The sequence below is a fragment of the Triturus cristatus genome, chromosome 12, assembly GCF_964204655.1.
Source record: "Triturus cristatus chromosome 12, aTriCri1.1, whole genome shotgun sequence".
Classification (NCBI taxonomy): Eukaryota; Metazoa; Chordata; class Amphibia; order Caudata; family Salamandridae; genus Triturus; species Triturus cristatus.
In genome coordinates, this window is record NC_140595.1 from 153358631 (window position 1) to 153383935 (window position 25305).

General features: G+C 42.7%; 1 protein-coding gene across 1 annotated transcript in view; it reads left to right on the top strand.

Moving 5' to 3' along the window:
- The window catches only part of KIRREL1 (kirre like nephrin family adhesion molecule 1), a 428519-nt gene that overhangs the window by 378240 nt on the left and 24974 nt on the right, over nucleotides 1-25305 (top strand). Inside the window, exons 7-13 of the mRNA XM_085639055.1 lie at nucleotides 4507-4655; nucleotides 7536-7663; nucleotides 9439-9565; nucleotides 11598-11698; nucleotides 17276-17474; nucleotides 18957-19064; nucleotides 22912-23051. Of these exons, the coding sequence (XP_085495181.1) occupies nucleotides 4507-4655; nucleotides 7536-7663; nucleotides 9439-9565; nucleotides 11598-11698; nucleotides 17276-17474; nucleotides 18957-19064; nucleotides 22912-23051 (952 nt within the window). The remainder of the gene's footprint in view (nucleotides 1-4506; nucleotides 4656-7535; nucleotides 7664-9438; nucleotides 9566-11597; nucleotides 11699-17275; nucleotides 17475-18956; nucleotides 19065-22911; nucleotides 23052-25305) is intronic.

Genomic DNA, 25305 nt, shown 5'->3' on the forward strand with positions numbered 1-25305 from the left:
CTCAATTTATTCTCCAGACTATTAAGATCAAGTAAACATCAGCAATGACTCTAACTTTTTTCTTGTTTATTTTAACATTAAATGAAATAGAAAGCACACAAATCTAGACGTTTGTCCCTGGAGCACGCTCAATTAATGTTGACTGTTAATTCAAAAAATTTTAAGCACATTATATACAACAATAGGTGGTCATAAATTATGTGGATGTTTAGTTTCAAGGCGGCATCATGGGCATCCTATATTTGTAAAACATATCTTCTTCCTTGAGACTGCCAAGGTACTTGAAAGACTGGGATTGGCTAGACAGAGGTTATAATAAGAATAATCAATATTTGTAAAGCGCAAACATATCACTCCTTAAGGTTTCAAGGCGCTGGCGGCCGTCGGGGAGATTAAGTAAGCTATTGCTCAGAGTCACATGGTGCTGAGCTGCCACTTGTGCCGGGAATCGAGCCGTGAGCCGCGCACTGTCCAGAGTCAGACGCTCTGGCCGCTGCACAATACCTCTCCCCCAGCAGGCTGAGAGCTTAGAATAAGCGGAGAACTTGTCCAGTTTAGGTGTCTAGCTGCCTTTTTGGATATGGTTGAGGGCATTCAAGATAGTTTAGCAAAACCCATGACACACACAAGCTGCTACAGGTAACTGATGGTGATTCATTGGGATTAGGGCGAGGTGATTGAATTTCCTTGTTCCAGAAATTGGGATATCAGTGGGGGTAGAATCAAGGATGGAAGCCCTGCTAGCAGATAGTTTCCCTTCTCAGGATGGAAGAAGACAAAGGATTGGCAAGTTGTGTGAAAGTTAGTAGATGGGACGTAGTCTTTATCTAAACCATTACAATTTGATCTTTAAAATGTGGACAGTATGTTTATGTTTATATGCTTATATAGCGCTCGATTGCCGTGGCGTCTTGGCGCTGAAATGTGTGGGCAGAGACAGTGCAATGTGTTGACAGAAGCCTATGCAGAAGTAAACAGCAATGTTTTCAGGCTCTTCATGAAAAGCTGCAGGTTGGGTTGAAGGTTCATGGGCAGTGGCAGTTTGTTCCAGAGCTTTGCCGCGCATTGTGATATCGCCCTGCCCCCCATCTTGATAAGACCCAGACTGGCAGATCTAAGAGCGCGTGTAGGAATGTATGGTGGGAACAGTTTTTGAATGTCCTCAGCACCACCGCCATATACTGCCTTGTGCACAAGGCTGAGAGATTTAAATTCCACACGCTGTTTGATGGGGAGCCAGTGGAGTGATTTGATGCCTGCAGAGGTTGACTGTCCTCTGGGTATGCCCAGGAGTAATCTCGCTGCGGCATTTTGTAAAGACTGCAATTTTCTCAGTTGGAATTTGTCAATGACCAAAAATATGGCATTGCAGTAGTCTAGCTTGGATAAGAAGATAGTTACCATCACCGTCTTTTGCAACTCTTGAGAGATATATGGGAACATTTTTCTCAACGTTTTTAGTAGAAAAAAGTAGGATGAAGTGAGGCTGTTTACCTGGGCACCAGAGTTCAGTTTGTCGTCAAAGATAATCCCTAAGTTCCTGACCTTATTTACCGGGCGGGGGCATTCACCTGCCCCGATTGGCCACCAGGACTTGTTCCCCAGGGGCTGGCCCGGGCCGAATTCCATCACCTCTGTCTTATCTGTATTTATTTTTAGGAAGCTGTGATTCATTCAGGTCATGATCTCAGTGAGACAGACGTGGAACCTGGCTGCTGTGGTCTCAGGCTGATTGGTGACAGAGATGACGAGCTGTGAATCATCAGCGTAGGAGACCAGGGCAAAACCGTGCCTCCTGATAAGTATAGCCAGTGGGGTGACGTAGAGATTGAACATGGTCGGCGAAAGGGCGGACCCCTGTGGGACACCGCATGGGAGATGGAAACTGTCCGATTTCAGGCCTTCCCAAAACAGCCTCTGCTCTCTTGCCTCCAAGAAGGAGGACAGGAGGGCCAGGGCAGTCCCCTCCACCCCTACATCCCTCAGCCGCTGCACCAGAACCGCATGGCTCACGGTGCCAACCCCCCCCCCCCCCCCCCCCTGTCCACCACCCTGCGGATCTCTTCGGTAGCGAGTATCGGGGCAGATTCGGTGGAATGGCGTGAGCAGAAACCATGCTGGGAGGTGTCCAGTTGATTATTAGCATCTAAGTAGTCAGTAAGCACTGTGTTCAGTTGTTTTTCCAGGATCTTGGCCACAATTAGTAGGCCGGCAATAGGGAGATAGTTTTTCGGCTCGATGGGGTCCAGATTAGGTTTCTTTAAAAGAGGCGTAATTAATGTTTTTTTCCAAATTTCTGGATAGCAGCCTGATTTCAGGACTTGGTTTAAGAGGGGGGTGAGATTGTCACAGATCTTATGGGCAGCCTGATGCATGACAGTGGGGGGACAGGGGTCAGTAGGTGAGCCGGTTTTGTTATAGAAAGCAGGAGTTTTTGTACTTCCTCGCTTGTTATTGGCTGGAAACATGATAGTCTGCAGTGGGTTAGTCCCATTTGTACTTTTGTATCCTGAGGCACTGGGGTAGTTAGAAAGTCATTGTAAATTCCTTGCACCTTGTCTTGAAAAAATACGGCAAGTTTGTTACACAGGGCTTGATCAGGCTTGAAGGCATTATCCTGTAGCGGTTTAGCTAGCGAGTTGACAGATTTAAACAATTCCTTAGTGGAGTTGCCAGCCTCCTTTATTTTGGTTGTGAAAAAAGATTTTTTTGCGGCAGTGATTGCCTCCTTGTATTGTAGGATGGTTAAGTTATATGTTAGTTTCATTTCATTATTATAGTCTTGTCTCCAGAGACGCTCAGCTCTTCTACAATTAATTTTTAGACATTTGTGCTCTGGAGTGTACCGGGTGACGATATCTTGGCTCTCTTCACCGTCACTATTTTTTTAGGTGCAACCTGATTGGCCGCTGACAGTAGCCGGCCATTGAACTGCAAGGCTGCTGCATTGTTGTCCTTTTCTAGAGTGGCAGGAAAGTGGTCAAGGGCCGACTCAGTCACTGCCCTCGACTTTATTCCATCGCCTAATTTGTACTGTAGATGGCTTGGCCTGTGTACAAAGAAATGTCTGCGTGACTTTGATGTTAAAATGAATAGCCTTGTGATCTGTCCACGGCAAGGTTTGGGTTTGCAAAATTTGTCAGAGTGGTTTGAAGTAGTGATCCGCCCAGAGTGAGTGAAGTTTAGGAATCTGTCCATGGGCTCTATCTGCGGGTTTAAACTTACAGCAGAAATCAGTGATCCGCTCAGTGATGGCTTTGCTGGCACTGTATATCTGGGCTTGATTAAGATGCCCATGGGGATAGTCTAGAATTTACTGCACCCAATAAAATCCAACACTGCCGCGGTCAGAATTTATTTGGTGTGATAAATTGCACTTTTTCTGGCCTTTGGGGGAATAACATGGATTTTGATGCTGTGTTTGTTCTCCGGTTTTATTCCGTCAGGTTTAACCTAGTGAAATGTAACGGAGGGTGCAAACTTTTTCTCGCCAAATAAGCATCGCATCACATATACTTACAAGTTTATCTTCCAGTTGTAAGCAGGCCTATCTCAGCACGTCCAACAGCTATCATTCCCTGGTGTGCAGGCAGGTTTGCAGTTGGGTGGGTGGCATTGTTTAATATGACTGATGGATTATAGTCAACCAACACATTCCATAGTGGCTCTATGTATGGATTAAATAAAAAAAAGTGTCAAGCCAAGAACCATGGCAGAATTGTACTTCCAAAACCCATTCATGTCGAGAGGACGAAGACGACTGTCCGATGGTCAGTAGTGTCGAATGGAGGATGAAACATCGATCGTCACCTCTAGTCTGTTTAGTCAATAATCCACTACCTGATCGAATCTATCTCAGGGCTGCAGATCTACACTGGGCTAGGTACTGTGGACCCACTTCAATCAGGGCTGAATACATTTGAGAAGTCCTTGCAGCAGGGTGAAACATGTCTTTTTGAATATTGCACAGTAGCGGAGTAGTATGGCCATCCATGAGATCCAGAGGGAAGAGAACCCCCTTAGATTATGGGACAATTTAGTATTTTGAGTATCTTTGACAATAAATTACCCCTGGGAATGGCGGAGGTAGGCGACTGTTAGCATAGCCTTAGGTTTTTACGACACCAGGGTTGAAAGTGTGTTTGAAGAAACCAGGCGCCAGATGTAGGAAAAAAATAGACTCAAAAGTCGTCGCAAATTGTACCTACATTTTTTTCAGCAAATCTTTAATTTTGCTACGCGACCTGTGTACTAATTGATCACGTCATAAAATATCAATTCACGAGGGGGTCACAGAATAATCTGCCTAATGGACATTAGTTAGTAAGTTCATTATTTGCAACCTCCTGCAATTGACTACCAACCGTTAATAAGAATGTGAAATTGTGAGTTGCTCTACTACATGATGTAATACTTGTACATTCCACTATTCATTTCAAAACAATAATAAAAAGAAATTTTTGGAAATTGTGATTTGTTCATTGTGTTTCCCTTATTTCTGTCCAGGTGGGCCAAAGGTGGAGTACTGATCGAAGATGCCAAGGAGAGTGTGTATGAAACGCAGGTGGACTATTCCTTTTTCACAGAGCCAGTCTCGTGCGAGGTTCACAATCTGGTGGGCAGCACAAATGTCAGCACTCTTGTGGATGTGCACTGTAAGTTTGTTTCCTCAAATGCCATTCGGGGGTGGAGGGGCTTGCGGGTGGTGCTTATCAGTAGGGAAGTGAAAGTTATGTACCAACAGCATTCTCCTACCAAATGGGTCCAACAGGTAAACAGCATTACACAGGCTTGAAGTACATGATAAACTCCAGGTGGCAGAGGTCACTCACGAGACATATATTCTGCCAAGATTTCCAAGCAAGTGAAATGATCTTTGATGAAAGTGAGCAGGAAATTAAAATTGGTTGCGTTAAGATGTTTATATATGCGCACATGCACTTTATATATTGGGTTGTGTGATTATTTGGAGTCACATGTGCTTTTAAGCCTCATTTGTATAGTGAAATAATAATAGACATGCCTTCGATCGCACTTTATTCTGTTATCAAGAATACTATGATGCAATACATTGTAAATTTCTTTCTTCTTTTGTACATGTTTATGTGGAACGCATTGGAGTTCCGAATCATCATCATAATAATAATCCACATTTGTAAAGCACGAACAATCACCCATAAGGGTCTCTAGGCACTGGGGGCCGTCGGGAAGATTAAGCAAGCTATTGCTCAGAGTCACATGGTGCTGGGCTAATCTGCTGCCGGAGCCGGGGATTGAACCGTGATCCCCAGATTCTGGAGTTAGTCGCCCTGGCTCTGGCGCCACACCTCTTCCTATAAACATATTGATTGAAGTGTTGAGCAGGAACAGGAAGTGAGCTCAGTTAGTTTGAAAACTATTGGTCAGAGGAATGAGCAGAATTCACCTGCTTGGAAGATCAGGGACTTCAATATATAAAAAAGATATTTAAAGTAGAGAAACCAGTGTTTCCCCTGCACATGACTCTGAGACACATTTCCCAGCCACTCATCCACTTCCTGCAAGCACTAATGAGAGAACTTGCACTTGGGTGAGGCTAAAAAGGTGATTGTGCATTTTTGAGTATCAACAGTTTGAAATGTTTTCTCATGTACACACATATTAGGCCTTCTGCATTCGTGGACTAGGTGTAAATCCCGGCTGCAGATGTAGTGAATATGCAGAAGTTAATCAAATAAAGTTATCCCCATTGCCCCCCCCTTCAGTGTCACACTATATTGTCGCTTTCCAGGTCATGTTCTGTGGCCCAAAAAACAGTTCAGAAATAATGATGGAGCATTAAATGACAAACATACTGTACGAGACACTTCATGAGAAAATTGAGTAGTGCGGCGAGTGGAAAAGGTGAGGTGTGAAAGGACTCCAGAAGAAGAAGATAGAGAGGAAGAAAAGGGGTCTGGGGAGGAGGTATGAAAATAGAAGTAGGGGACCATGGAGATCAAGGGGAGGAAAGAGTGAGGAAGAATGTGAAATGAGGAAGGAAAAGTGGTTATTATTGGTTTTCTCCTCATTCCACACCTGAGTTGGATCCTAGAAGACACATCCTAAGTTCTTGCATATTTCATGATAAGGTGTCTCAAGGGGACCGTTGAGGTCTTCAGGATCATCGTAATCAACAAAAAAGGTTGTTGAAAGGGTCACACATTTATTTCTGAGTAGGATATGTGTTTCCTTTTTTAAGGAATTCTACAGTTGAACTTAAAGTGTTGTATTCTTCATGCAAAAGCATTAGTTTCCACTCTCCTTGAGATAAATCCGCCAACTAAATATGTATTGTGAGAAATTGTATTGATTGCTCTATGGGTACTTTGCAGCACTGTGAGTTGGATCACGTTGGTTCTGTTTCGTCTATGGCTATCTAAGCATGGTCCGAGAATTGACAAATTCCAGATAGGTTGTCAGAACAGCCACTGGCTAATGAGATGGATTCTAATTGGATTATCTGTACGTGGATTTTCTGCTTGAGGCTAGCTTGAGAATTCGGAATGGATCCAGTTAGCTTGGTCATATGTTGGGCCAGCCTTGATATAGTTACTGGCTCAAAATAAATCTTCTTCGTTTTGAGCACTTAAAATATTTTTTGACTGAGAAGAAACGTTTCATTATAAAAGACAGTCCCATGAAAGACACTTCTGATTCTGAAAAAGGGGACAGGAATATTTGGAATGGGCCAGTGTTGGGAGTCTGCACGAGCTGGCATGGGCGAGCCAATATTGTGCTCAATGTGTGACGACCTGAGACATTGCCTCGCTTATGCCGGCTCACGCAGTCTTGCAACAGCAGCCCACCGCTCCGTTGAGTGTGTTCTACTCAGCAGGGCATCTGTCCCACACCAACACCAGGGCTCACCTTTCAGCAGCCACAGACTCTATCACAGGCCTGTCTCTTGGATGTTCTAACCCCTATGATGCCAGAGGGGCTTGATGACGCCGTAATATGAAGATCATTCAACCCGCTGCTATTCACACCTACGTATAAGGAGTCTGCCATGTTTCCCTGACTAAGGAGGGGTCCCTCGACCACCCCCCCCCCCCCCGCCACCCTCAAAACCCCTGCATCTAATCTGAATTCTTTCTCAAAGCAGTTCTCTATGGCAATTTTGTCCATTTGGTCTTTTCCCATCTCCCCACTCTAAGTCCTCAAAATGTTCCCATATTGTAAAACGGGATCAAAATGTTGTTGACTTAAAACAAAGACCATATATGTATTTTTTTATTTGAATCAAATGGTCTCTTTACTTGATACACATGCGGAATACCTTAATCACACGTGTACTGCAGTAACCAGGGCACTAAGCACTTTTTCACTCTAACCCATCTTTCATTATTATTTGTATGCTTTTCATTAAATGGGCAATTGATTACTATCAATGTTGTCTGTATGTATTAGGGAGACCACTATTTATAGAAATTATTTCAGTATATTATTCTCTGCATTAAAACCTAATCCAAGGCTTCACTGAGCTGATATCTCTTGCTATGCATTTCCATCCTCAGTTGCCCCTCGTATTGTTGTGGATCCGAAGCCCACGACAACAGACATCGGATCGGACGTGACACTGACATGCGTCTGGGCTGGAAACCCTCCCCTCACACTCACATGGACAAAGAAAGGATCCAACATGGTAATGTTTTCTGCTTTTCTGATTGGACTGTACGGCAACTTGTCCACATGCTTGAGTTGGACGCCCTTGCTTCTTTTTATTAGAATTTTAAACATTTGTGTTTTTAGGAATTTAAGTAGTGATTCACTAGCCATGGTGGAGTTTGGGTATGATTTATGATAACAAGATAATTTCACTCACCCACTGTCCGCTGGACTGTGTGGGAAAGGAGTCTGTCGCATTCAGTTCAGCTGCTGATTGGCAAGTGTCAACTTTATTGTAAAATCCACCATCAAAATTCGGTACTATACTGTAAATTGCCAGTCTTTCATTAAGGTAAATGCAGTTATGATCTGAATCACCCTATCTCCTCTCTCTAAAAAAAAGAGGGGTTTTGACATATTAGCAGAAAACTATTTGGGATCGTCCACATATTTAATTGATAAGAGCTATGGATTTCCACGTAGATGTGTATAGCAATTCAGCGAAACAAAACATTTACTGTAACTCAGTTTTAAGAAAAGTATGGTGAAATTATTCAATACAAAAAGAACGTTGTACTTCGCCATTAGAACAACGTGGTCAGCATGTTTAATTCATTGCACCTCTTTATACACCTGTGTACAGTCTGGCATGACCCTGGTGGAGCGGACCTTTGACAGATACTGTAATCCTTCGCTCTGGTTTGATTGACGTCAGGCACTTGGTCGTATTGCATGAACGAATAACTGTCCTGAAGGAGATCACCTGATCTTGGAATTTAATGATATGCCAAATTCCAGTGGTTTTAGACCTGGATTAGTCCCTCGATCTACTGTATTGCTCCACTTGTACTTTTTGTCTATAGTCTATCATTTAGCAGTACCTAGGAGCCGTGGAATATATTCTGGCATCCTTTTGGCAGAATCTATGTGAGCTTCCATGTGGCGCTTTTTTAGCTATAGCTACATTGTCCTAGTCAAAGATTGAGGGTGACAAAAATATCATCTCGCTTACTGCCTTTGAAAAACAAAATAACCCTGTACCTCCTGTGCAGTAGTAATTGATCGAAGTCTATTTGCACTTTCTCAAAATGTCAGTGTGATTGATTCTAAAGCTCTAAGAAAGCAACTTTATTCAGTTGACCTCTTCTACTGCCTGTCAAAGTGGTGCTGTTTCCCCAACAAACCATTATCGAGGGGAAAAGATGTTGCTTGATGAGAAAAGGGTGGTGTGATGTGCCCTGGTCCAATCCCAGACTCCACCCGGGGAGGGGCATGCGCTCATTCAAGATGAGAGAATGGATCCCCTGGGAGCCCACTTGCAACACATCAGCAGATTTCTGGGTGACGTATCTGCGCGTCACAAAACACCCAGCATTAGACCAACAAAGGCAGATATTATTGTGGTCAGATTTCAGTGCATGCCGCTAATACTGAAAAACATTAAGACAGTGGCTGGAAGAGGCCAAACTACATTTGTAAAACCCATGGTCATTCTGCCTTGCCCACCTTTAGATGGTGAATTTTGCTAGCCACCTGTAGATGCTGGAGTTTGTGTATTGAGTTAAAGACCACTTTACAGTAGCCGTGCCAACCAATGTAGCTTGCTCAGGTTAGTCTGATAGACCAGTGCTTGTGTAGCCCACCTCAGTACCTCTAACAAATCTTCTCCCCAATTATGTGTTAAGGTTCACTAATAACTGAAAGTTGTGGATCTGTTGACTGTACTAAGGGATACTAAGATCACGAACAGTATCAAACCACCCTCAGATTCTTTGTGTTTCATGCCAACATCTTTTCGGTCTATTCTTGTAGGTTCTAAGCAACAGTAACCAGCTTTACCTGAAATCGGTCAACCAGAAGGACGCAGGCCAGTACATCTGCAAGGCCATCGTCCCGCGGATTGGAGTGGGAGAGAAGGAAGTCGCTCTCTATGTGAATGGTACGTCTTTGATTTTAAACTATTCCATGCAGTAAAATATGCAGCGACTTCAAGGTGGCGCACATACATTTTAAAGTATTCCTTGCCAGTGGAAGTTTTCTCTGTCAAGAGATGTTGGTGATATTTGAGGATGTTAAAAGTTGCATGATGTTCATGTGGGATTTCTGAAGTTGCTTAGTCAACAACATGGTTTCTAACCATTCTATGCTCCAGTACAGCAAATAAACACAATAGCTCTCCAACCAGTTATCATAATTTATATTGCTACCTATCCAACCCCTTACGCCAAACAGTGATTACTGGTACCCAACCATAGGCCTTCTAACTCTATTGTCCTAGGACCTCACCTACAATGGTTCTGCCAACTGAGCCCCAAGTGTACATCCTCAGCACTTGACACACAGTGGTAGCAAGGGAAGCAGTCAAAGGCACCTTGGGGAGGTAGTGTGGTGACTCAAACTCAGCACTTATGCAACAGACCCAATAATTAGTGTTCAACTCAGTGCTTCTTTTGCTAAGTGCTTCAATACAGCATGAAACACAATACTAAACACAGAATTACAGAAAAACATGTATACATGTACATAGGGGATGCACACCAATCGGGTTTAATATAAGTACACGTTCTTTTTTTTAATGTGAGCGGCAGCTTACCTGGTTCTGTGGCCCATATATCTGTCTTCAAAAATGTCAAAGCACCGAGTCTTTAATGTGGTTGTGTTGTCCTATCCCACTTTTCTTCAGTGTGTGATGCACTCAAAGGAGTTCAGCAGTTCCTGGCTTAACCCGGGTATGATGCCCTGATGTGATGAGCGTGTGCCTGGGGTTCTACAGTTAGGCATGGGAGTAGCCCTGCTTCCCTGGATTTTCGCTGTGCATCTTTATGCTGGTCGCAACTCTTAGGATGCCTTCAATTGTCTCAGGAACTCTACCTGCATGTGGATGTGTTGCATATAGATCGTGCCTCTTGGCAGAGTGAGCACCACTCACTGCTGCACTTGGTGGTGATTGGAGCAGTGATTTGTAGCTTTTGGTGTTTCAGATCATGGTCACTCGTATCTGCAGGTGTCTCTGGTTACGGTTGCACATAGTTGCATGTACATCTGGTTGCGATCACACATTCCTCCAGAACACCCTCACTCATCACAGAAGCAGTCGCATCTCTTGCAGGATGAACGGATGTCTTCAGGGTAGATCAGAAAGGCCGGGGATACCTACTGGTTACTCTGGTTGGTGCCGATTACACTCCTCACGGCAGTTGTGAGATTTATTCAAGCATCCGCTGATCACTTTTTTGTTTACTTTAGACCAACGCCCTGAGTGCAATGGATATGCCCAGATGTGGGTCCTGCACTCACTTTGCCACTGGAACCAATCTGTGCTCGACTGAAGAGCCCCAACTAGGGCAAAACCAGTTTGGGTCGCATGTGTAGCTTTTCAGTGAGGACCTAGCTTGGCAGTTCGGGCTGTACTGTTCCCATTGGTGCAGGAGCAAGGCTTTTTCGCACATGGCTGTGCATACTCTGAGGTGGCATTAGGGGCTGAAAACATTGTACCAGGGTGCGGCCCAAAGTAATTACCAGTGGCTGAGATTAATTCAAGCGTCCCATCCATCACTTTTACTTCAGTTCAAAGTAGCACGAACGATACAGGAAACAAAATTCCAAAGGCGAGAGGCTGCAATGGAAAGCATGTTCGGGGTGTGGTTTATGAAGGGCAGACTAGGTAATTTCAAATATAGATAGTTCAAGTTGGGGTTCTTTAGCTAAGGTGACGAAACTCCATTTGGTCGGATGGTTTGGTTGAAAGGTGTGCCCAAAGATCAAACGTTGCAGGATTTCGATACACTTCCTCTTGACTGATTTGATAGAATATATGACAGAGTAAAAAGCGTATTTAAGTGCCTTAGAAAACAGCGTATGTAATGCACGTGGCTCCATAATGTGTCCCGTTTCTGTAATCTTTCCGTGTGCTTCTTGGTCAATTTCAAAATGCCCTTTGTTAAGTCTTTTGCTGTCGGTTTGTTTTCCAGGCCCCCCAATAATATCAAGCGAGCCCGTTCAGTACACCGTGCGGGGTGATCGTGGGAAAGTGGAGTGCTTTATCGGGAGCACCCCTCCTCCGGATCGAATCGTAAGTAGTAACTCCATGTTGTAAAATTCTAGCTTCGGTTCAGTCTCTCCTGGTCTGTCCACTTTTATTCTAATAATACTGTATCCCAGTTTGTCTCTGGTTCTCCCATCTTTCCAGCTCAAATTCTCTTTCTGTACCTTTCTCTCCCTCTATTCTCACCACTTCTGTTTCTGCACCTCTGTATCCATCTTACTCCCCATCTGCCTTCCCTCCTTAGCTGACTGCAGCTCCCAAACTATAGTTTCCAAGCTGCTTGTCTCCCCACAAACCCATGACTGATGAAAGACATGTGGGGCTTGTGTTATTACATTAATTTTAACAAGTATTGTCAAAGCCAATAGATATGATGTTCATGTCTTAAAGTACGCAAACAAGGAATGCAGAAATGCAGTGATGGTGTTAATTGTGGAGGAGAAAATTGTGGCAGTTATAATGTGGGTGATGATGACAGTGGTGGTAATGGACTTAGTGGCGATATCCGCGATGGTGGCTGTGTTGATATTGGCAATAATCGTGGTAGTGGGGATGCTGGTGGTAATGGGTCCCACTTGATTCCTGACAAAAGCATTAAAAAAAGAATTTTGCAGTAAAGTAGCTTCGCTTTGGGTTCACAATGCATCTTTGACTCAAAGTGTTGAATTGTGTGATGATTGAGTGTATTTTTCTAGAAATAAAGTAGTCCCTAATGGATTGCAATTCAAGCTCTCCAGAGGGGCGAAATGATACACCAGCCAGTAGTATAAAGTGAGAGAATGACATTCCTATAGGTGAAGCCAAAAAAGCAAAGCTCAGTCTTGTACTTCCTCATTGAAGACCTGATAACAATATGTCTCTCAGACAGCTGCTCTGTTAATCCAGACCTAAAGTGGCAGTCATGTATGGTTTTAGCTTGTGAAATGATTGCCATCACTAAAGGCTGGATAGAAATGTAATGTCTTTAAAAACTGATGGCTGGAATACTTTGGCCTGCCAGCAGTGGATTCTGAAATTGATTCCAGGAACACATTTGTGTGAGTATTTTAATTTAGCCAAGATGCCATGCTGTTCTTAAATTGCTATTTCCATGATTTTTCACTTTTTCAAAACAGTCTCGTAGACAAGTGAAAAACTGTGAGGGAGTTCAGGGGGGGATTATGTTTAAATTCACTAACTAAAAGATGCACAAAAATGACCCTGTGGGGAAATAAATTTGAAATGAAACATTTATCGCTAATGGTGTAAACTTGGCAAGCAAGTTCATGGTGGGTGGCAGGGAGAGGTCTGTTGAATATGGGAGTGCCGGGTAGGGATGTAGCAATAACATAGCTATACCAGGCACCCACTCAAAGGGTCACCAGCCAGGATCTGTGTCTGAGTGATCCCGAACGATCAAGTACAGCTATTGTTTGGCAAAATGTCTCGTTGCCTACAATACCATAAATCCTCGAACAGCCTTTGATTTGGGCAAGATCAGAAAGACATTGGCTGCATTCTGGGGCCCTACTATCTAAAGGGCGCACTTTCCATGTTTGTGAACGGTGCGCCTTGAAACAGGGTTGCCAGGCGCAAACAGGGAAAGTGCGCCCCATTACATGGCATACACTGCCCCCAGCGCAGCTGCAAACTCATCCTGCCACATTCCTGTGAAAAAACCTGAGCAGCTGCACTTTTAAAGGGGATTAGACATCCCCTTGCAGGCGTGGCAGTCTGTGATTGCACCCCCCTGCAAGGGGATGTCTGGGGGGGTCCATGGGACCCCTATTGCCCCCTCCAGAGGGCTGCCATCAGGGGGCGCACTGACAGTGGCCCACCTTTTAGATGGCGCAGTGTGCCTCGTGAGAGCTTCTTTGCCTCTGTGCACCCATCTGTAATATGGCATGGGTGTAGAGGCAAAGGGATTCCCTCATTTGCATGGGGCATGCCCCCATGCAAATGAGGGACTGCAACTTGAAGATAGCGCTGGCGCTTTGTGTGCCAGCGCTATTGGTATCACAGAAGGGGCCGTTCAAGCGTCTGCGGCCCCTTCTGTAATAAAGCGCCCCAGGGGCGTGCAAAGCGGGCGCAAATGCCCATTGGGTCTTCGGGGTACATATGTAATAAGACTCCTGGAGAACAATTTATTTGCCAGGCTTATCCCTTTTTTCTTGACATGGTATGATATTGTTGATATTTTACAGCCAGATAAAATGCTGAGTGATATGTTTGTACGCTGTAGGATAGTGTACCCCTTTGCTTTTTTTCTGCAGTGCCGTGCCAAGACCCCTAAAGCTGGTCTTTGTGCCATACAGGGTACGGGGATTGGAAACATTGCTTCCCTGATATTGCACTATTCTACAAAGTCTGTAATCCTAAACCTTGCATGGACTCCATTGGCTCATCCGCTGCCCTGTGGAGCGGCATGCAGCCTGTTTCGGTCTGCTCTTGAATGCCAGTCTTCACGGCACAGGATTATTCATTCTGTGTGCTTTGGTGTTGACGAATTTGCATCCCGGAAGAACTACTATGATTTATCACTGTGCCCTGTAGGGGCATTTGTAAGCACCAAAACGTCATATAATGTAGCAGAACATGTCCTCCAACTATCAGAGATGTAGGTGAGTGGGCAGTGTCACCACAGAAGATGGAGGATTTTCTGTATGAGGTAGAGGCTATCTGTTTTAAGCATGATAGAATTAAGTGTGTGCTTCGCATTCTGTTTACTCGCCGTATTTAGTTTACCAGGTCAGCCAGGATTTAAAATAATGCTACTGTGAGGTCACAACGAGTGTGACAACGTGGGTTTGTCGCACATCTGAGGTCAATCTCATTGTTGTAATTGACAGGCAATTCTCATATTCCCTTCCAGCTTCACCCGCTTGCCTTTTTCTACCTTCGGCAACATTTGTGTGGGGAAATCAGTCAACAACTGGCCAATTATCTACTACTAAACAATTAATTTCTCTTTCACAGATGTTTTTGTATCTAATTAAAGCCGAACTCATGCCATTCCACAGCTGCCGTGCTGTAAACGTGTTTTTTCAACTTCTGGCCTCCTCCCCCCACTTATAAAATCCATGAGTTGTGGGCTGTTAATAACAACAGAATTCATTACTTTTGGCCCTGGAGAAGTCACTTAATGAGGACTTGCGACAGCATTAACCTTAGCGTTGTCTTTGGGTGATTAATTAGTCGGGCAGATGGACTATTGATAGATTGGCTCCTTTGGGGATGCTGCTCTTAGAGGTGCTAAACAACATTAGCAGCAGGACACTGTTTAGGCAAAGAAAGACCTGACGCGTATGTGCGACACTGATCAGCGTATGTGCATCATTGAACAGTGAATGTGCAACTTCAGACAGTCTTTTACAAGTGCTACTGGTGAGGGCAACTCCTCTATACAATCAACACACTGTAATGTATTCAATAAATAACCTATCATGGAATTGGATGATAAAGAGCAACTAAGGTCATTTTTAGGTCGAGTCTGGTCATCGAATGCGCTGCTCAGTGATACATGCTGTATTAGAGTATGGAATAGAAGCCCCGACCACTCTCCGCCCATATTTGTCATTGGCTTCTGTCATTGTCTTTTGTAAATGCTGGCTTCTGATTCGTTAATAGGCTTGTTAGTCCCTCCTTTCTACCGCCTTGCCTTCATTTGTAACCGCCCATGAGGACGCGCCCTTTTTCTTCGGTTGTTATACAGCGAGTCTTTTTAGTCTGTAAGCACTATTTTCTTTAAGTAGTTTCTCCTACTGCTTTCCTGCAACATTCAGCATACCATGTGCGCTTTCACATTCTAAGCAGCCCGGTACAATGTCGGATGCTTCTTTGAATAGGTCTCGCATTTACAGGAGTTTCAGCTATTGGCATTGTACATGACAATGCCTTTTATTTATGTGTTCATTATCTAAACATATAAATAAGAGGCATAGTCGTTTACAATGTCAATAGCTTAAACTCTCGCAAATGCGAGACCTATTGCATTGCAAATGCTTGTTAAGTATAGTCCTCTGCCCCATGACCTCTCAAGCCCATTTAACTGCATCTTTGTTTAGTAACAGACATTTACATTAGCATATAAATTAGCTACAAATGCATACATTACACTTAGAAACCTTTGAATGGGCCAATGTTTAGAAGTTTATGTGCCTATCTAAAGTTTGCATCCTCCCAGACAAATTCAAAGGCCTGTCTAGACACTGTGACTGGTTGCGAGGCTTCTGACTTAATATCTGCGAACACAACAGCAGGACTTGAAGAGATAGCGGGAGGATCTGCAAATACCAGATGAATAGGGGGTGATTGAGGCGTCAAAAAACAGGTCTAGTTGTGACTGTAAAATAGATAGGTGCTCATTTTGTAGACATCGCCCGACCGAATCTGGTTGCAAAGCATGTCCTCTTGGTGCCAACCACAGTGTTTGAAGCTCTAGAATTTACTGCTATGTGGGACTTTATATTTTCTTAATACTTTATTTCAGCCCATAATTCACAGATCCAAGACAACTACTTTTCTGAGCACCCCCCATCCCACACTTTAATATTTCAAATAAGAACCTTGGAGTGTTAAATCATTTGACATAGATGTCTTGGTCTCACAAGTGGTGTGTAGGGACATCCCTAAAGGGTACAGTCTTGAAATTTGCTGAAAAGCATTTTTCAATTTCAAAAAGTGCCTCCTTCAAAGTAAGATCTGCCTGCTTGCTAAATGTGGGGGATTTCTAGTCAGCTATTCTTGGGTTCTGCAGTTCCATTAAAGTCGTGGAGTATCGTAAAGTCACACATATACCCTTTCCTTTCTCCTGGTTTACCTAACATTCCCAAAGTTTCCCAAATTTAGCATAGTGTCCAATGTAATATCTAGCAAAGTTGTAAAGTCTGATGTAATTCTAACAACAGAAGAAAAAGCTCTGCCTATGAATATTTGGCAAAACATGTTAGACCTGTGGCAAAACGAATACAATATTTTTACATATTGCTATAGACATAAAAAAAAGTTTGGTAAAGTAAGGTTGTTCAGTGGGCCCCTAGTCCATCAAATATTGAGTGCTGATTGCAATTAAGTGCTGATGATGATTATTAAATATGTATTCAAGAATTTACATTTAATGGTTGTAAGGATTTCATATAATTCTCACTCTTTGATATTAATTGTTAAAGTATAATCAGAAAACGAATTTGGTAAAGTGCCATATTTGAAGTGTGTCCATTAGCTTAACATTTCTGATGACCTCACAGAGTGATATCCTTGCTCACATCTTCAGCTGCATATGATGCGCCTGCCGCCCTGAAGTTTCTGAAGTACATGGCGAAAGTCTAGGTTATGCTGCCCTTGTGTACTGTGGTGATGCTTGGGGAGTAGGGAAAAGGACTCCACAGGTCCAGTCCTCAAGTAATCATTTGTATGTGTTAGATTTTGACAACTTTACTCATTAATTTCCGACTCAAACGTTACCCTTCCTAGACTATAAACCAGATAGAAGCAGGTAGGTGATGCACAGAATATGCGTTTGGTAACTTTCCTGAAAAAATAACTTCATTGCACTCCAAATGTACAGAGCATCTAAATGTAAAGGTTTTAAAACTGTCACTTCTTGTTACCCTTTCATTTCCGCAGGCATGGGCGTGGAAAGAGAACTTTTTGGAAACCGGCACGCTAGAGCGATATACTGTGGAACGCACCAACACTGGAACTGGAGTGCTGTCGACACTGTCAATCAACAATGTGATGGAGGCCGATTTCCAGACACGATACAACTGCACAGCATGGAACGTGTTCGGACCGGGGACGGCCATCATCCAGTTGGAAGAAAAAGGTACCAGAGCAAGTAATATACTGATACTCTACAAGTGATAGCTACTCTGTCCAGCTTTTGTACTGTGTTGCTGCGCCCTCCACATAGCAAGACTCATGAAACTTTCTTACAATCTAAAAATGTCCATACACTTTTACACAATAGGGTTAAGTAGAAGGTGAACTGAATAACTGCACTGAACATAAATTGGACACTTTTGTGTTGATTTTTTTTCCCCCAGAGTTTTATATAGTACAAACTTGACCCAAAGGTATCTAGTATCAGAGTGCTTTACATGAGCACCAGTTGCGTTACACAAAGATACATTCAATTTTGTTAGGCACGGGGAGATTAAGTGATTTGCCCAGAATCGCAGGATGTTGAGCATCATTGCTGAGACTCAAACCCGGTTCCCCAGATTTGTGATCGACTGCCCTAGCCATTAGGCTACATCCATCATTCTTGCTTCTGTAGGTATGGTAAGAAAGCATTAGCATTCCAACTGCTTCAGAGAATGCTAGAGAGATTCACTTATAAAATGACCAGCGGTTCATTGGAGGGCCCATTCTTGCTCGTGCATTGTCATGGCCTCATATCAACATACATTGAAAGCCAACAGTGCACAGAAATTCCACTTCTTTGATGCCAGTGTGCTCACAATAGCACACTGTCCCCGTCCAATTCCATTCTCATCGCTAGTACCGTAATCTTCAATAAAACATCTTCTTTACGCCATGAGCTGCATTAATATATTATTGACAGAAGTAAGATCCTCTACAGAAGGGACAACCTAAACCAACTGCCTCGTCTGGAATCTTGACATGTCTTCCTTCGCCTTCTTCGATCTGGAACCCATGTCAAGATTACATAATTGACCATGAGGATATTACACACACACGCGCACGAACAGAAGTGCAAAAAAGTATTTTGGGCATATGGTTTCTTATGTTCTTTGGAGTGTTTTGTGTTTTGTAAATTAAAAGATGTAAACTAAGTTCTACAGTAATGTGTGTGCTCGATAGGTAACGCAAGTCTGTTTTTAGAGCTCCTGTTCATGTGCAAAGTGGCATCTAGGGACAGACAGCAGGTGTTTATCCTTACCCTACTTAGAATTCAGATTTCATAAATCCACATTTTAAAATAGAGACAAAGATTAAAACACTCTTATTCCCATCGCACACAAAATTAATTACAAGTCATATTAACGATTGGTTTCAATTATGTAAGATGGGAATGGAAGTGTGAAGTCAGATATATATTTTTATAAGAAACTTGGAATTTTGTTATTTTGCTCACAAATAAGTATTATATTTTTTCTATCTAAAATCACAGAAGTGTTTTTTGTAATACACATGGCATTATGTTAAAGTAAAGGAAAGAATTCTCTAGAAGATTTGCTGGTCACTCAAGTTTATATTTCCTATGAGCCACCAGACTGACTTTCATGAAATATATTGTGTGAGATTGTGAAGTCCCACTCTTTTGTCTCTTCTTTTGTTGCAGAAGTGCTACCAGTTGGCATCATTGCTGGGGCTACAATCGGTCCAGGAATCCTAGTCATTTCCTTCTTTGCCTTGTTCATCTTCTTTCTCTACCGACGGCGTAAAGGAAGTAAGTGCAAATGTAATCGTGTCCGTGAATCCAAGGTGCTGTGGGTTCCTTTTGCAATGAAATCCATGGTCCTTAGCTTAGCGTTACGAGTTTGTGATGCTGTGCGCCAGGCCTGGCTTTCAAATCTATTTTGCATTCAATGTGACAATCTATGGGATTTACTTTTTTTTGAGGGTATAAAAAAAAAAAACTGATATCAAGTGCAGAGCCTTTTAAGCCTATTCATCCTTCTATGGTGCATCTCAGTTGGAGCTAGGACTATGAAACCGGATGAAAAAGAAAATCTATTTGGGTTTTCAGTAAGACCACATTGGTTATTCATAAGGCTACTTCTTGGTCATTAAGAGAACAACTGAAATTTGCTCTCATTTGTCTTGATGAACATTGAGCCTGCTGGATACCGGATCTATGCCCAGAAGTAATCCAAGTTAACATTTTGCAAATGGCAGCCTCTGCGTACACACACAGACACGCACACTCACTCATGTGCTTACTTTGAGGAAGGTTAACCTGGTACATTTCATCTCATTTTATAGTAGAGATAAGAGAACTACTAGGCCCCGAGTTTGAGGGATAATTTTCATCCGTGTGCAAAAAGGTCACGCTTACCAAAATGTATAGGGTGAAAATAAAAGGAATACACCGAACAGTGTAGAAAAGACGCTCTACTTGCTCTTTCCAGATGTAATTCCTCATTTTCAGAGGGCAAAATTGGACTTTGCTGTAATTACTGCCCATGTTAACTAACTCATTACAGTAAATAAATGTTTTCCGGATGCAGTAAATACCACATCATATACGCAACACTCAGATTCATGGTCTTCGTGTGCATCCAACTTCCTCTGCAAGGTTTGTGCCTTACCCGTCATTAGCCTCACTTGCCCACTATTGGAAGCGTAGGACTGTATGCCTCAGACCACATTGGGATGTGAATTCCAATGTCAGGACTGATATAATTCGATGCTGTTTGGTTGATGAATACCTGACTCCGTGGCCTTGATCACAGGTCAGAAATGCTGGTGGATGATTGCTGGTTCCGCCTTCAAAGTTTTTAGAGTTACTGGCCTAACATCACTTATCTGTGCTTAGCACTGTAGGCACTGACATCATTTATTGGACTGTCAAAATCAAAAGCAACATTTAATGTAATAGAATGTCATCATACTTCTGATGTTTCTCCAAAGAAAGCATCATTACTTAACACTTACATAATGGGTGACAATTTGTGATCACTTCAACATGTGCAACGCTGAAAGAATCCAGTTGTCTACTCAACTTATGACGCACAAGCAGTTTTTAGCCCAATCTACCTATACTATGCTCCATTGTCACAGACATTTTATAAAGTTAAACATGGAAGACCCACTTAAGAGCCTCTTACAAGCATTATATGGTGATATGGTATGAGTGGTTCCATGTTGGAACAGATTTTTGTGGTACCTTGTTGCTGCTCTTAGGTTAACATCCACCACAGATGTGACAGATTATCCTTTCCACTAGATTCAAAATTAGGCTCTTTGCTTGTAAGTGCATTGTACGAACAGAAGATATGGGCTGAGGATTGTTCTTCTGCAACTTAAACTGCTTTAAAATCATTATGTAAATTAATCATATTTGATGTTGTTTAGGAGTCACCTGTGTGATTTTATTAAAGTACATTTAAAAAATAAAATTTAACTGATATGCCAGATAACATAATATTCTTCTGAGAAAATAGGAAATACTCCTGAGACATATCACTAAGATGCATTTGTTTTGATTTATAGTTTTAAATGGAGCAATATGTTATGTTAATTTGTATAGCACATCAATCACCTGAGAGGGAATCCAGGTGCTTGGGCATGGTGTGTAGGTGTGTGGTCCTCAGGTGCTTCTATGAAGAGCCAGGTCTTCACCTTCTTGTAGAACTTAAGAGGTGAGGAGGAGGCTCAGGTGTGTTGTGTGCTGTTGGTTTGTATCCAGTCTGCTACCATGGTCATCCAGTTGGTGAAGTTGGTTCTGGTGGTGTTTGTCTTGTCTGTCAGGGAGAAGATGAGTTGTGTGTCATCAGCATAGGAGACAACGGTGATTTCGTGTGACCAGATTATGTTGGCGAGCGGTGTCATGTATATGTTGAAAATAATGGGGCTGAGGGATGATCCCTGTGGGACACCACATATCAGTTTCTTGGCCTCTGACATGAAGAATGGCAGCCTGACCCTTTGGGTTCTTCCTGTGAGCAAGAAATAGATACATTTGAGTGTGAAATCTTGTAAGACAATCTTGTGGAGTCTTCTGATGAGGGAGTTGTGGGAGACCGTGTCGAAGGCCACAGAGGTTGAGCAGGAGTAGGGCAGCTGTTTCTCCTCAGTCCAAAATGTATTGAATGTTGTTGGTGGCCGCTATGAGGCCTGTTTCGCTGTTGTGGTTGTTTCTGAATTTTGATTGTGTGTTGTGTAGAAGATGGTGGAGTTCGAGGTGGGTTGTGAGTTGCTTGTTAATGGCTTACTCAATATCTTTGGTTGGATAGGGGAACAGGAAGATTGGTCAGAAGTTGATTAGTTTGTTCACGTTGTGTGGGCTTCTTGAGGAGGGCGTTGAGTTCTGCAAGTTTCCATTCGTCCAAGAAAGTGATCATCATGATGGAGGTGTTGAGAATGTGGGCCAGGGTGGTGCTGATTGGTGATTTTCCCAGGATGTAGATGTGATGGAGCATGAATCAGTTTGGCACACTGACCGGATGGTCTGCATGACTGCCACTGTGTCGTTTCTGTAGAGGGTTGTCTATTCGGTCAGGTGGTTGTCTTGATTGGTGGTGGGTAGGTTAGTAATGAGTTCTCTGGCATTGAGTCGGTGTGCTAAATTGCTGTGGAAGAAGTTGTTTAGGTTGTCACAGAATTTTTGGGAGGCAGCAATGATGTTGTTCAAAGTAGCTGAGGACAAGGGGGAATCCTTGACAATCGAGAAGATCTCCTTTCAGATGTTGAAGCCTCCTTCGATGCGATCCATTAGTGCTTTTTTCTTGGTGTCTCTAATTTGCTGATGATAGTGTCTGGGTGCAGCCTTGTAAGTAGTTCTCTCGATGGTGTTGTGGCTGGCTCTCCATTTCCTTTGTAGCTGTTTACAGTGTCACGTAGGTCTTCTGTTTACCAGCTGGCCCGAGATGCTGCTTTAAGAACAATACCATTTCTGTAGTGGCTGAGCAGGGCTGCGTCTGTAGTTCTTATTTTGAGCACCACTCATCATCCACGCTCCAGTTTACAAACTTTGAGGTTCTATTTGAAAACATAACTCTGATATTAGGTTTGTAATTGATAGTCTGTGTAGAAATTTGAGGCAAGCTACAGTGGGTATCCAGAAAACGAAAACTCTAGTTTAGCCAATGAGGGCCTAATTTTAGTATTACAGACGGGCAACATATTAAATGTAGTCCCTTTAATATTATGGGTTTCGCATCATGGACATCAGGAAATCCAAATTCACTTGCTCGATGTCTATAATTTGAATTTAGGAGAAGCACTTACTGCATCAATTAGGAGACTAGTGGGAATGAGAATGGATAGCATTGGACTCTCTATCAGATTTCAAGCTGCAATCGCATTGATACAGGTATGTAACCTGTGTTGTAATTGCCATCTTGTGTCAAATTGGAGGAGTGCCTTTTGAGACTGCTTGCTTGTGATGCTTCTTGTTGGAGACTCTGCTTCATGTTTAGTCTGCCTGTTTTATTAGAACAGACCAATATCGTAGAACAGTGCAAGGGAACAGACTTCTTGAAAAGCTTACTATGACCCAGATGTAACCCTTTCCTGCCTTTCGAATAACTTGCCTTCATATCACATAATAAAAGATATTTCTTCTCTTACAGGCCGCAAAGATGTCACTCTGCGGAAGCTTGATGTTAAAGTAGAAACAGTGAATCGTGAGCCGCTAACGCTGCACAGTGACCGGGAAGAGGACACCAGCAGCGTTTCCACTGCTACCCGTGTGATGAAAGCCATTTATTCGGTGAGTGGGACTTCATCTGGGGGTGGGATTTGTTAATTTGCTTGTGTAAAGAGAAGGAACTCATTAAAGGGGTTGTAGCTCTACAAACCTCTGCTTATGTAGATGTATCCACTTCTGCTCCCAAAAGAACCCTGGTCCTATATCATTACTTCATTCACTGTATACAGAAGTACTTGGATGCAAAAGTTGCTTTGCTCACAAGATAATTGAGCTAAGTTGGAGATGATCTTCTTTTTAAACTGTGCTGAATTTTCTGACCAAGCAGTGAATTGATGTGAATGTTCTGTGTCCGATGCATCTTAAAACGTATTCCTTCTGCGCATACTTTATTAGCTATACTGTTGGGAAATGTAGGTATTGAACCAATACCTTCAAGTGATTGATCGCTTTATCAATTGCTACAAGACTTTCAACATCCCCTAACACGGGGCATGGCGATGATGTCTCAGTTAGCAGCCTTTCTATTTTGAGTTTTTGGGCATCATTAACTGTAACTGATCTCAGAACTTCAGTCTGCTGTACTACTAAGCAATCTTAATTTGTCCTGGTTTTTACAAAAGTATGGAAAAAAATACATTTTGTTGTCTGTTGATGCTTCGACTCATTCACACCTACACTATGTTTAGAAAATGTAAGACTAATCGAATTTCGTGATTTTTCGATGCCCACATTTTCTTGAAGACACTGTCCATTTCACACTACCACATTTCGAAAAGAACATAGTCACATAAAGTTTTGCAGGAGATTCCCTTTCCGGGTGGATAAACCTTAGATTAAAATGGGGATGTTATGCCAAATAAATCAGTGCAGTTTTCACCTTATGAAAAAATTTGCTAAATATCCCAGCTCGGATCCAGAGAAAGTGATTTTCTAAAAATTTACATCTGCACCAGTTTCCAATGGGAAAGTGTGAGTATCCAAAAAAGCAGTATTTTTAGCGCATTAGCATGTGCACAGTTGTTTTAAAGTGTGCAATAGCTTGGCTTTCGTCAAGGGTTCATGACCGGTGGTGGGCCTGAGATAACGTGCTGAATGTGCGTCATCTTTATCATACATTGCATTCACCCCCACCTCCCTAGAGCAGGGTTTTCAGTTTATTTATTGAAAAAATATAAGCACTCTTCAGTTTCCCAGTTCCATGTAGCTCGGCCAGCACAGGATGTTGCATTCTGGATTTTGTTGTCCTTTTGATCTGATTATAAAGTCTTGACTACAAGTCCAGGAATGAAACATTTGAGAGGAGGGGCGTTTTCCCACAAAAAAAAGCCCCCAGAAAATCCCCAGAGCTAAAAATAAAATGGTAATAAAGTTTATTTATTACCATTTAATTTTTCAGCAGCCCCTCACAAACTGAATGTCAGGACGGGGTGGGCCATTGCTGCTGAGTGGCAGCAGGTACCTGTGCACTATAGTTTGAAATGTTGCATGTCTCTTTGACTGGCCATCTTGTGATGGCCAGCCAGACAAGCGCATTTTAAACCTCTCTAACCCAGCTGTCTAAAACAGCTGGGTTAGAGATCGTGCAGGCCTTTAGTGCTCTTAAGAGTGCTCTAAGAGGTCACTCCCTCCAATCCTGATGCATCTCTCATGCTGTTTAACAGCATGAGAGATGCACCAGGATTGGTTAGTGCAGTTTCCTGGATTCCGTGTTGAGCCTGCCTCGCAGTCCCGAGTGAGGAGGACGTCGCACCAGGAAGGTAAGTGTATTTATTTTATTACTTGCATTTCTTTTGTCCCACCCACCCATTACCCGCCGTACATGCCTGCCGCCACTGGAATGCAAAGGAAAATCCTCGACTTGGGTTAGCTGTTCACTCATGGACCCAGGAAATCTAAAAGCTCAAACATATTTCAAATGACTGGTTCTGTGGAAAAAAATGGTATGTTTGAGTCCTAATGTCTTGCAAATTCATGTACTGCACATTTGAGAAAGTAAACCACTTCAAAGGCTTTCTTGGTGTATAGACTACAAAAACGTATCCAGTAATCAAATGCCATCCTCTGTACACCATTTATTCTGTTAGTCTTATGTCTAAGGGAGCGATGCTACAAAAAACTCTAATTTGCGTATATTAAATTTTTTGCCAAAGGCTGATTCTCTATTCGAAGGTTTCTTTCATCCAACCATAATTGAAGAGAGGAACAGATCAACACAGCCTTGATCGAATTGACCAGAAATGGACTTTGAGTCTGTTTTTTCCACAGTAGTTCTCTGTCCTTACAATGTGGCGCACAGCTAAATCCCCAACTACCA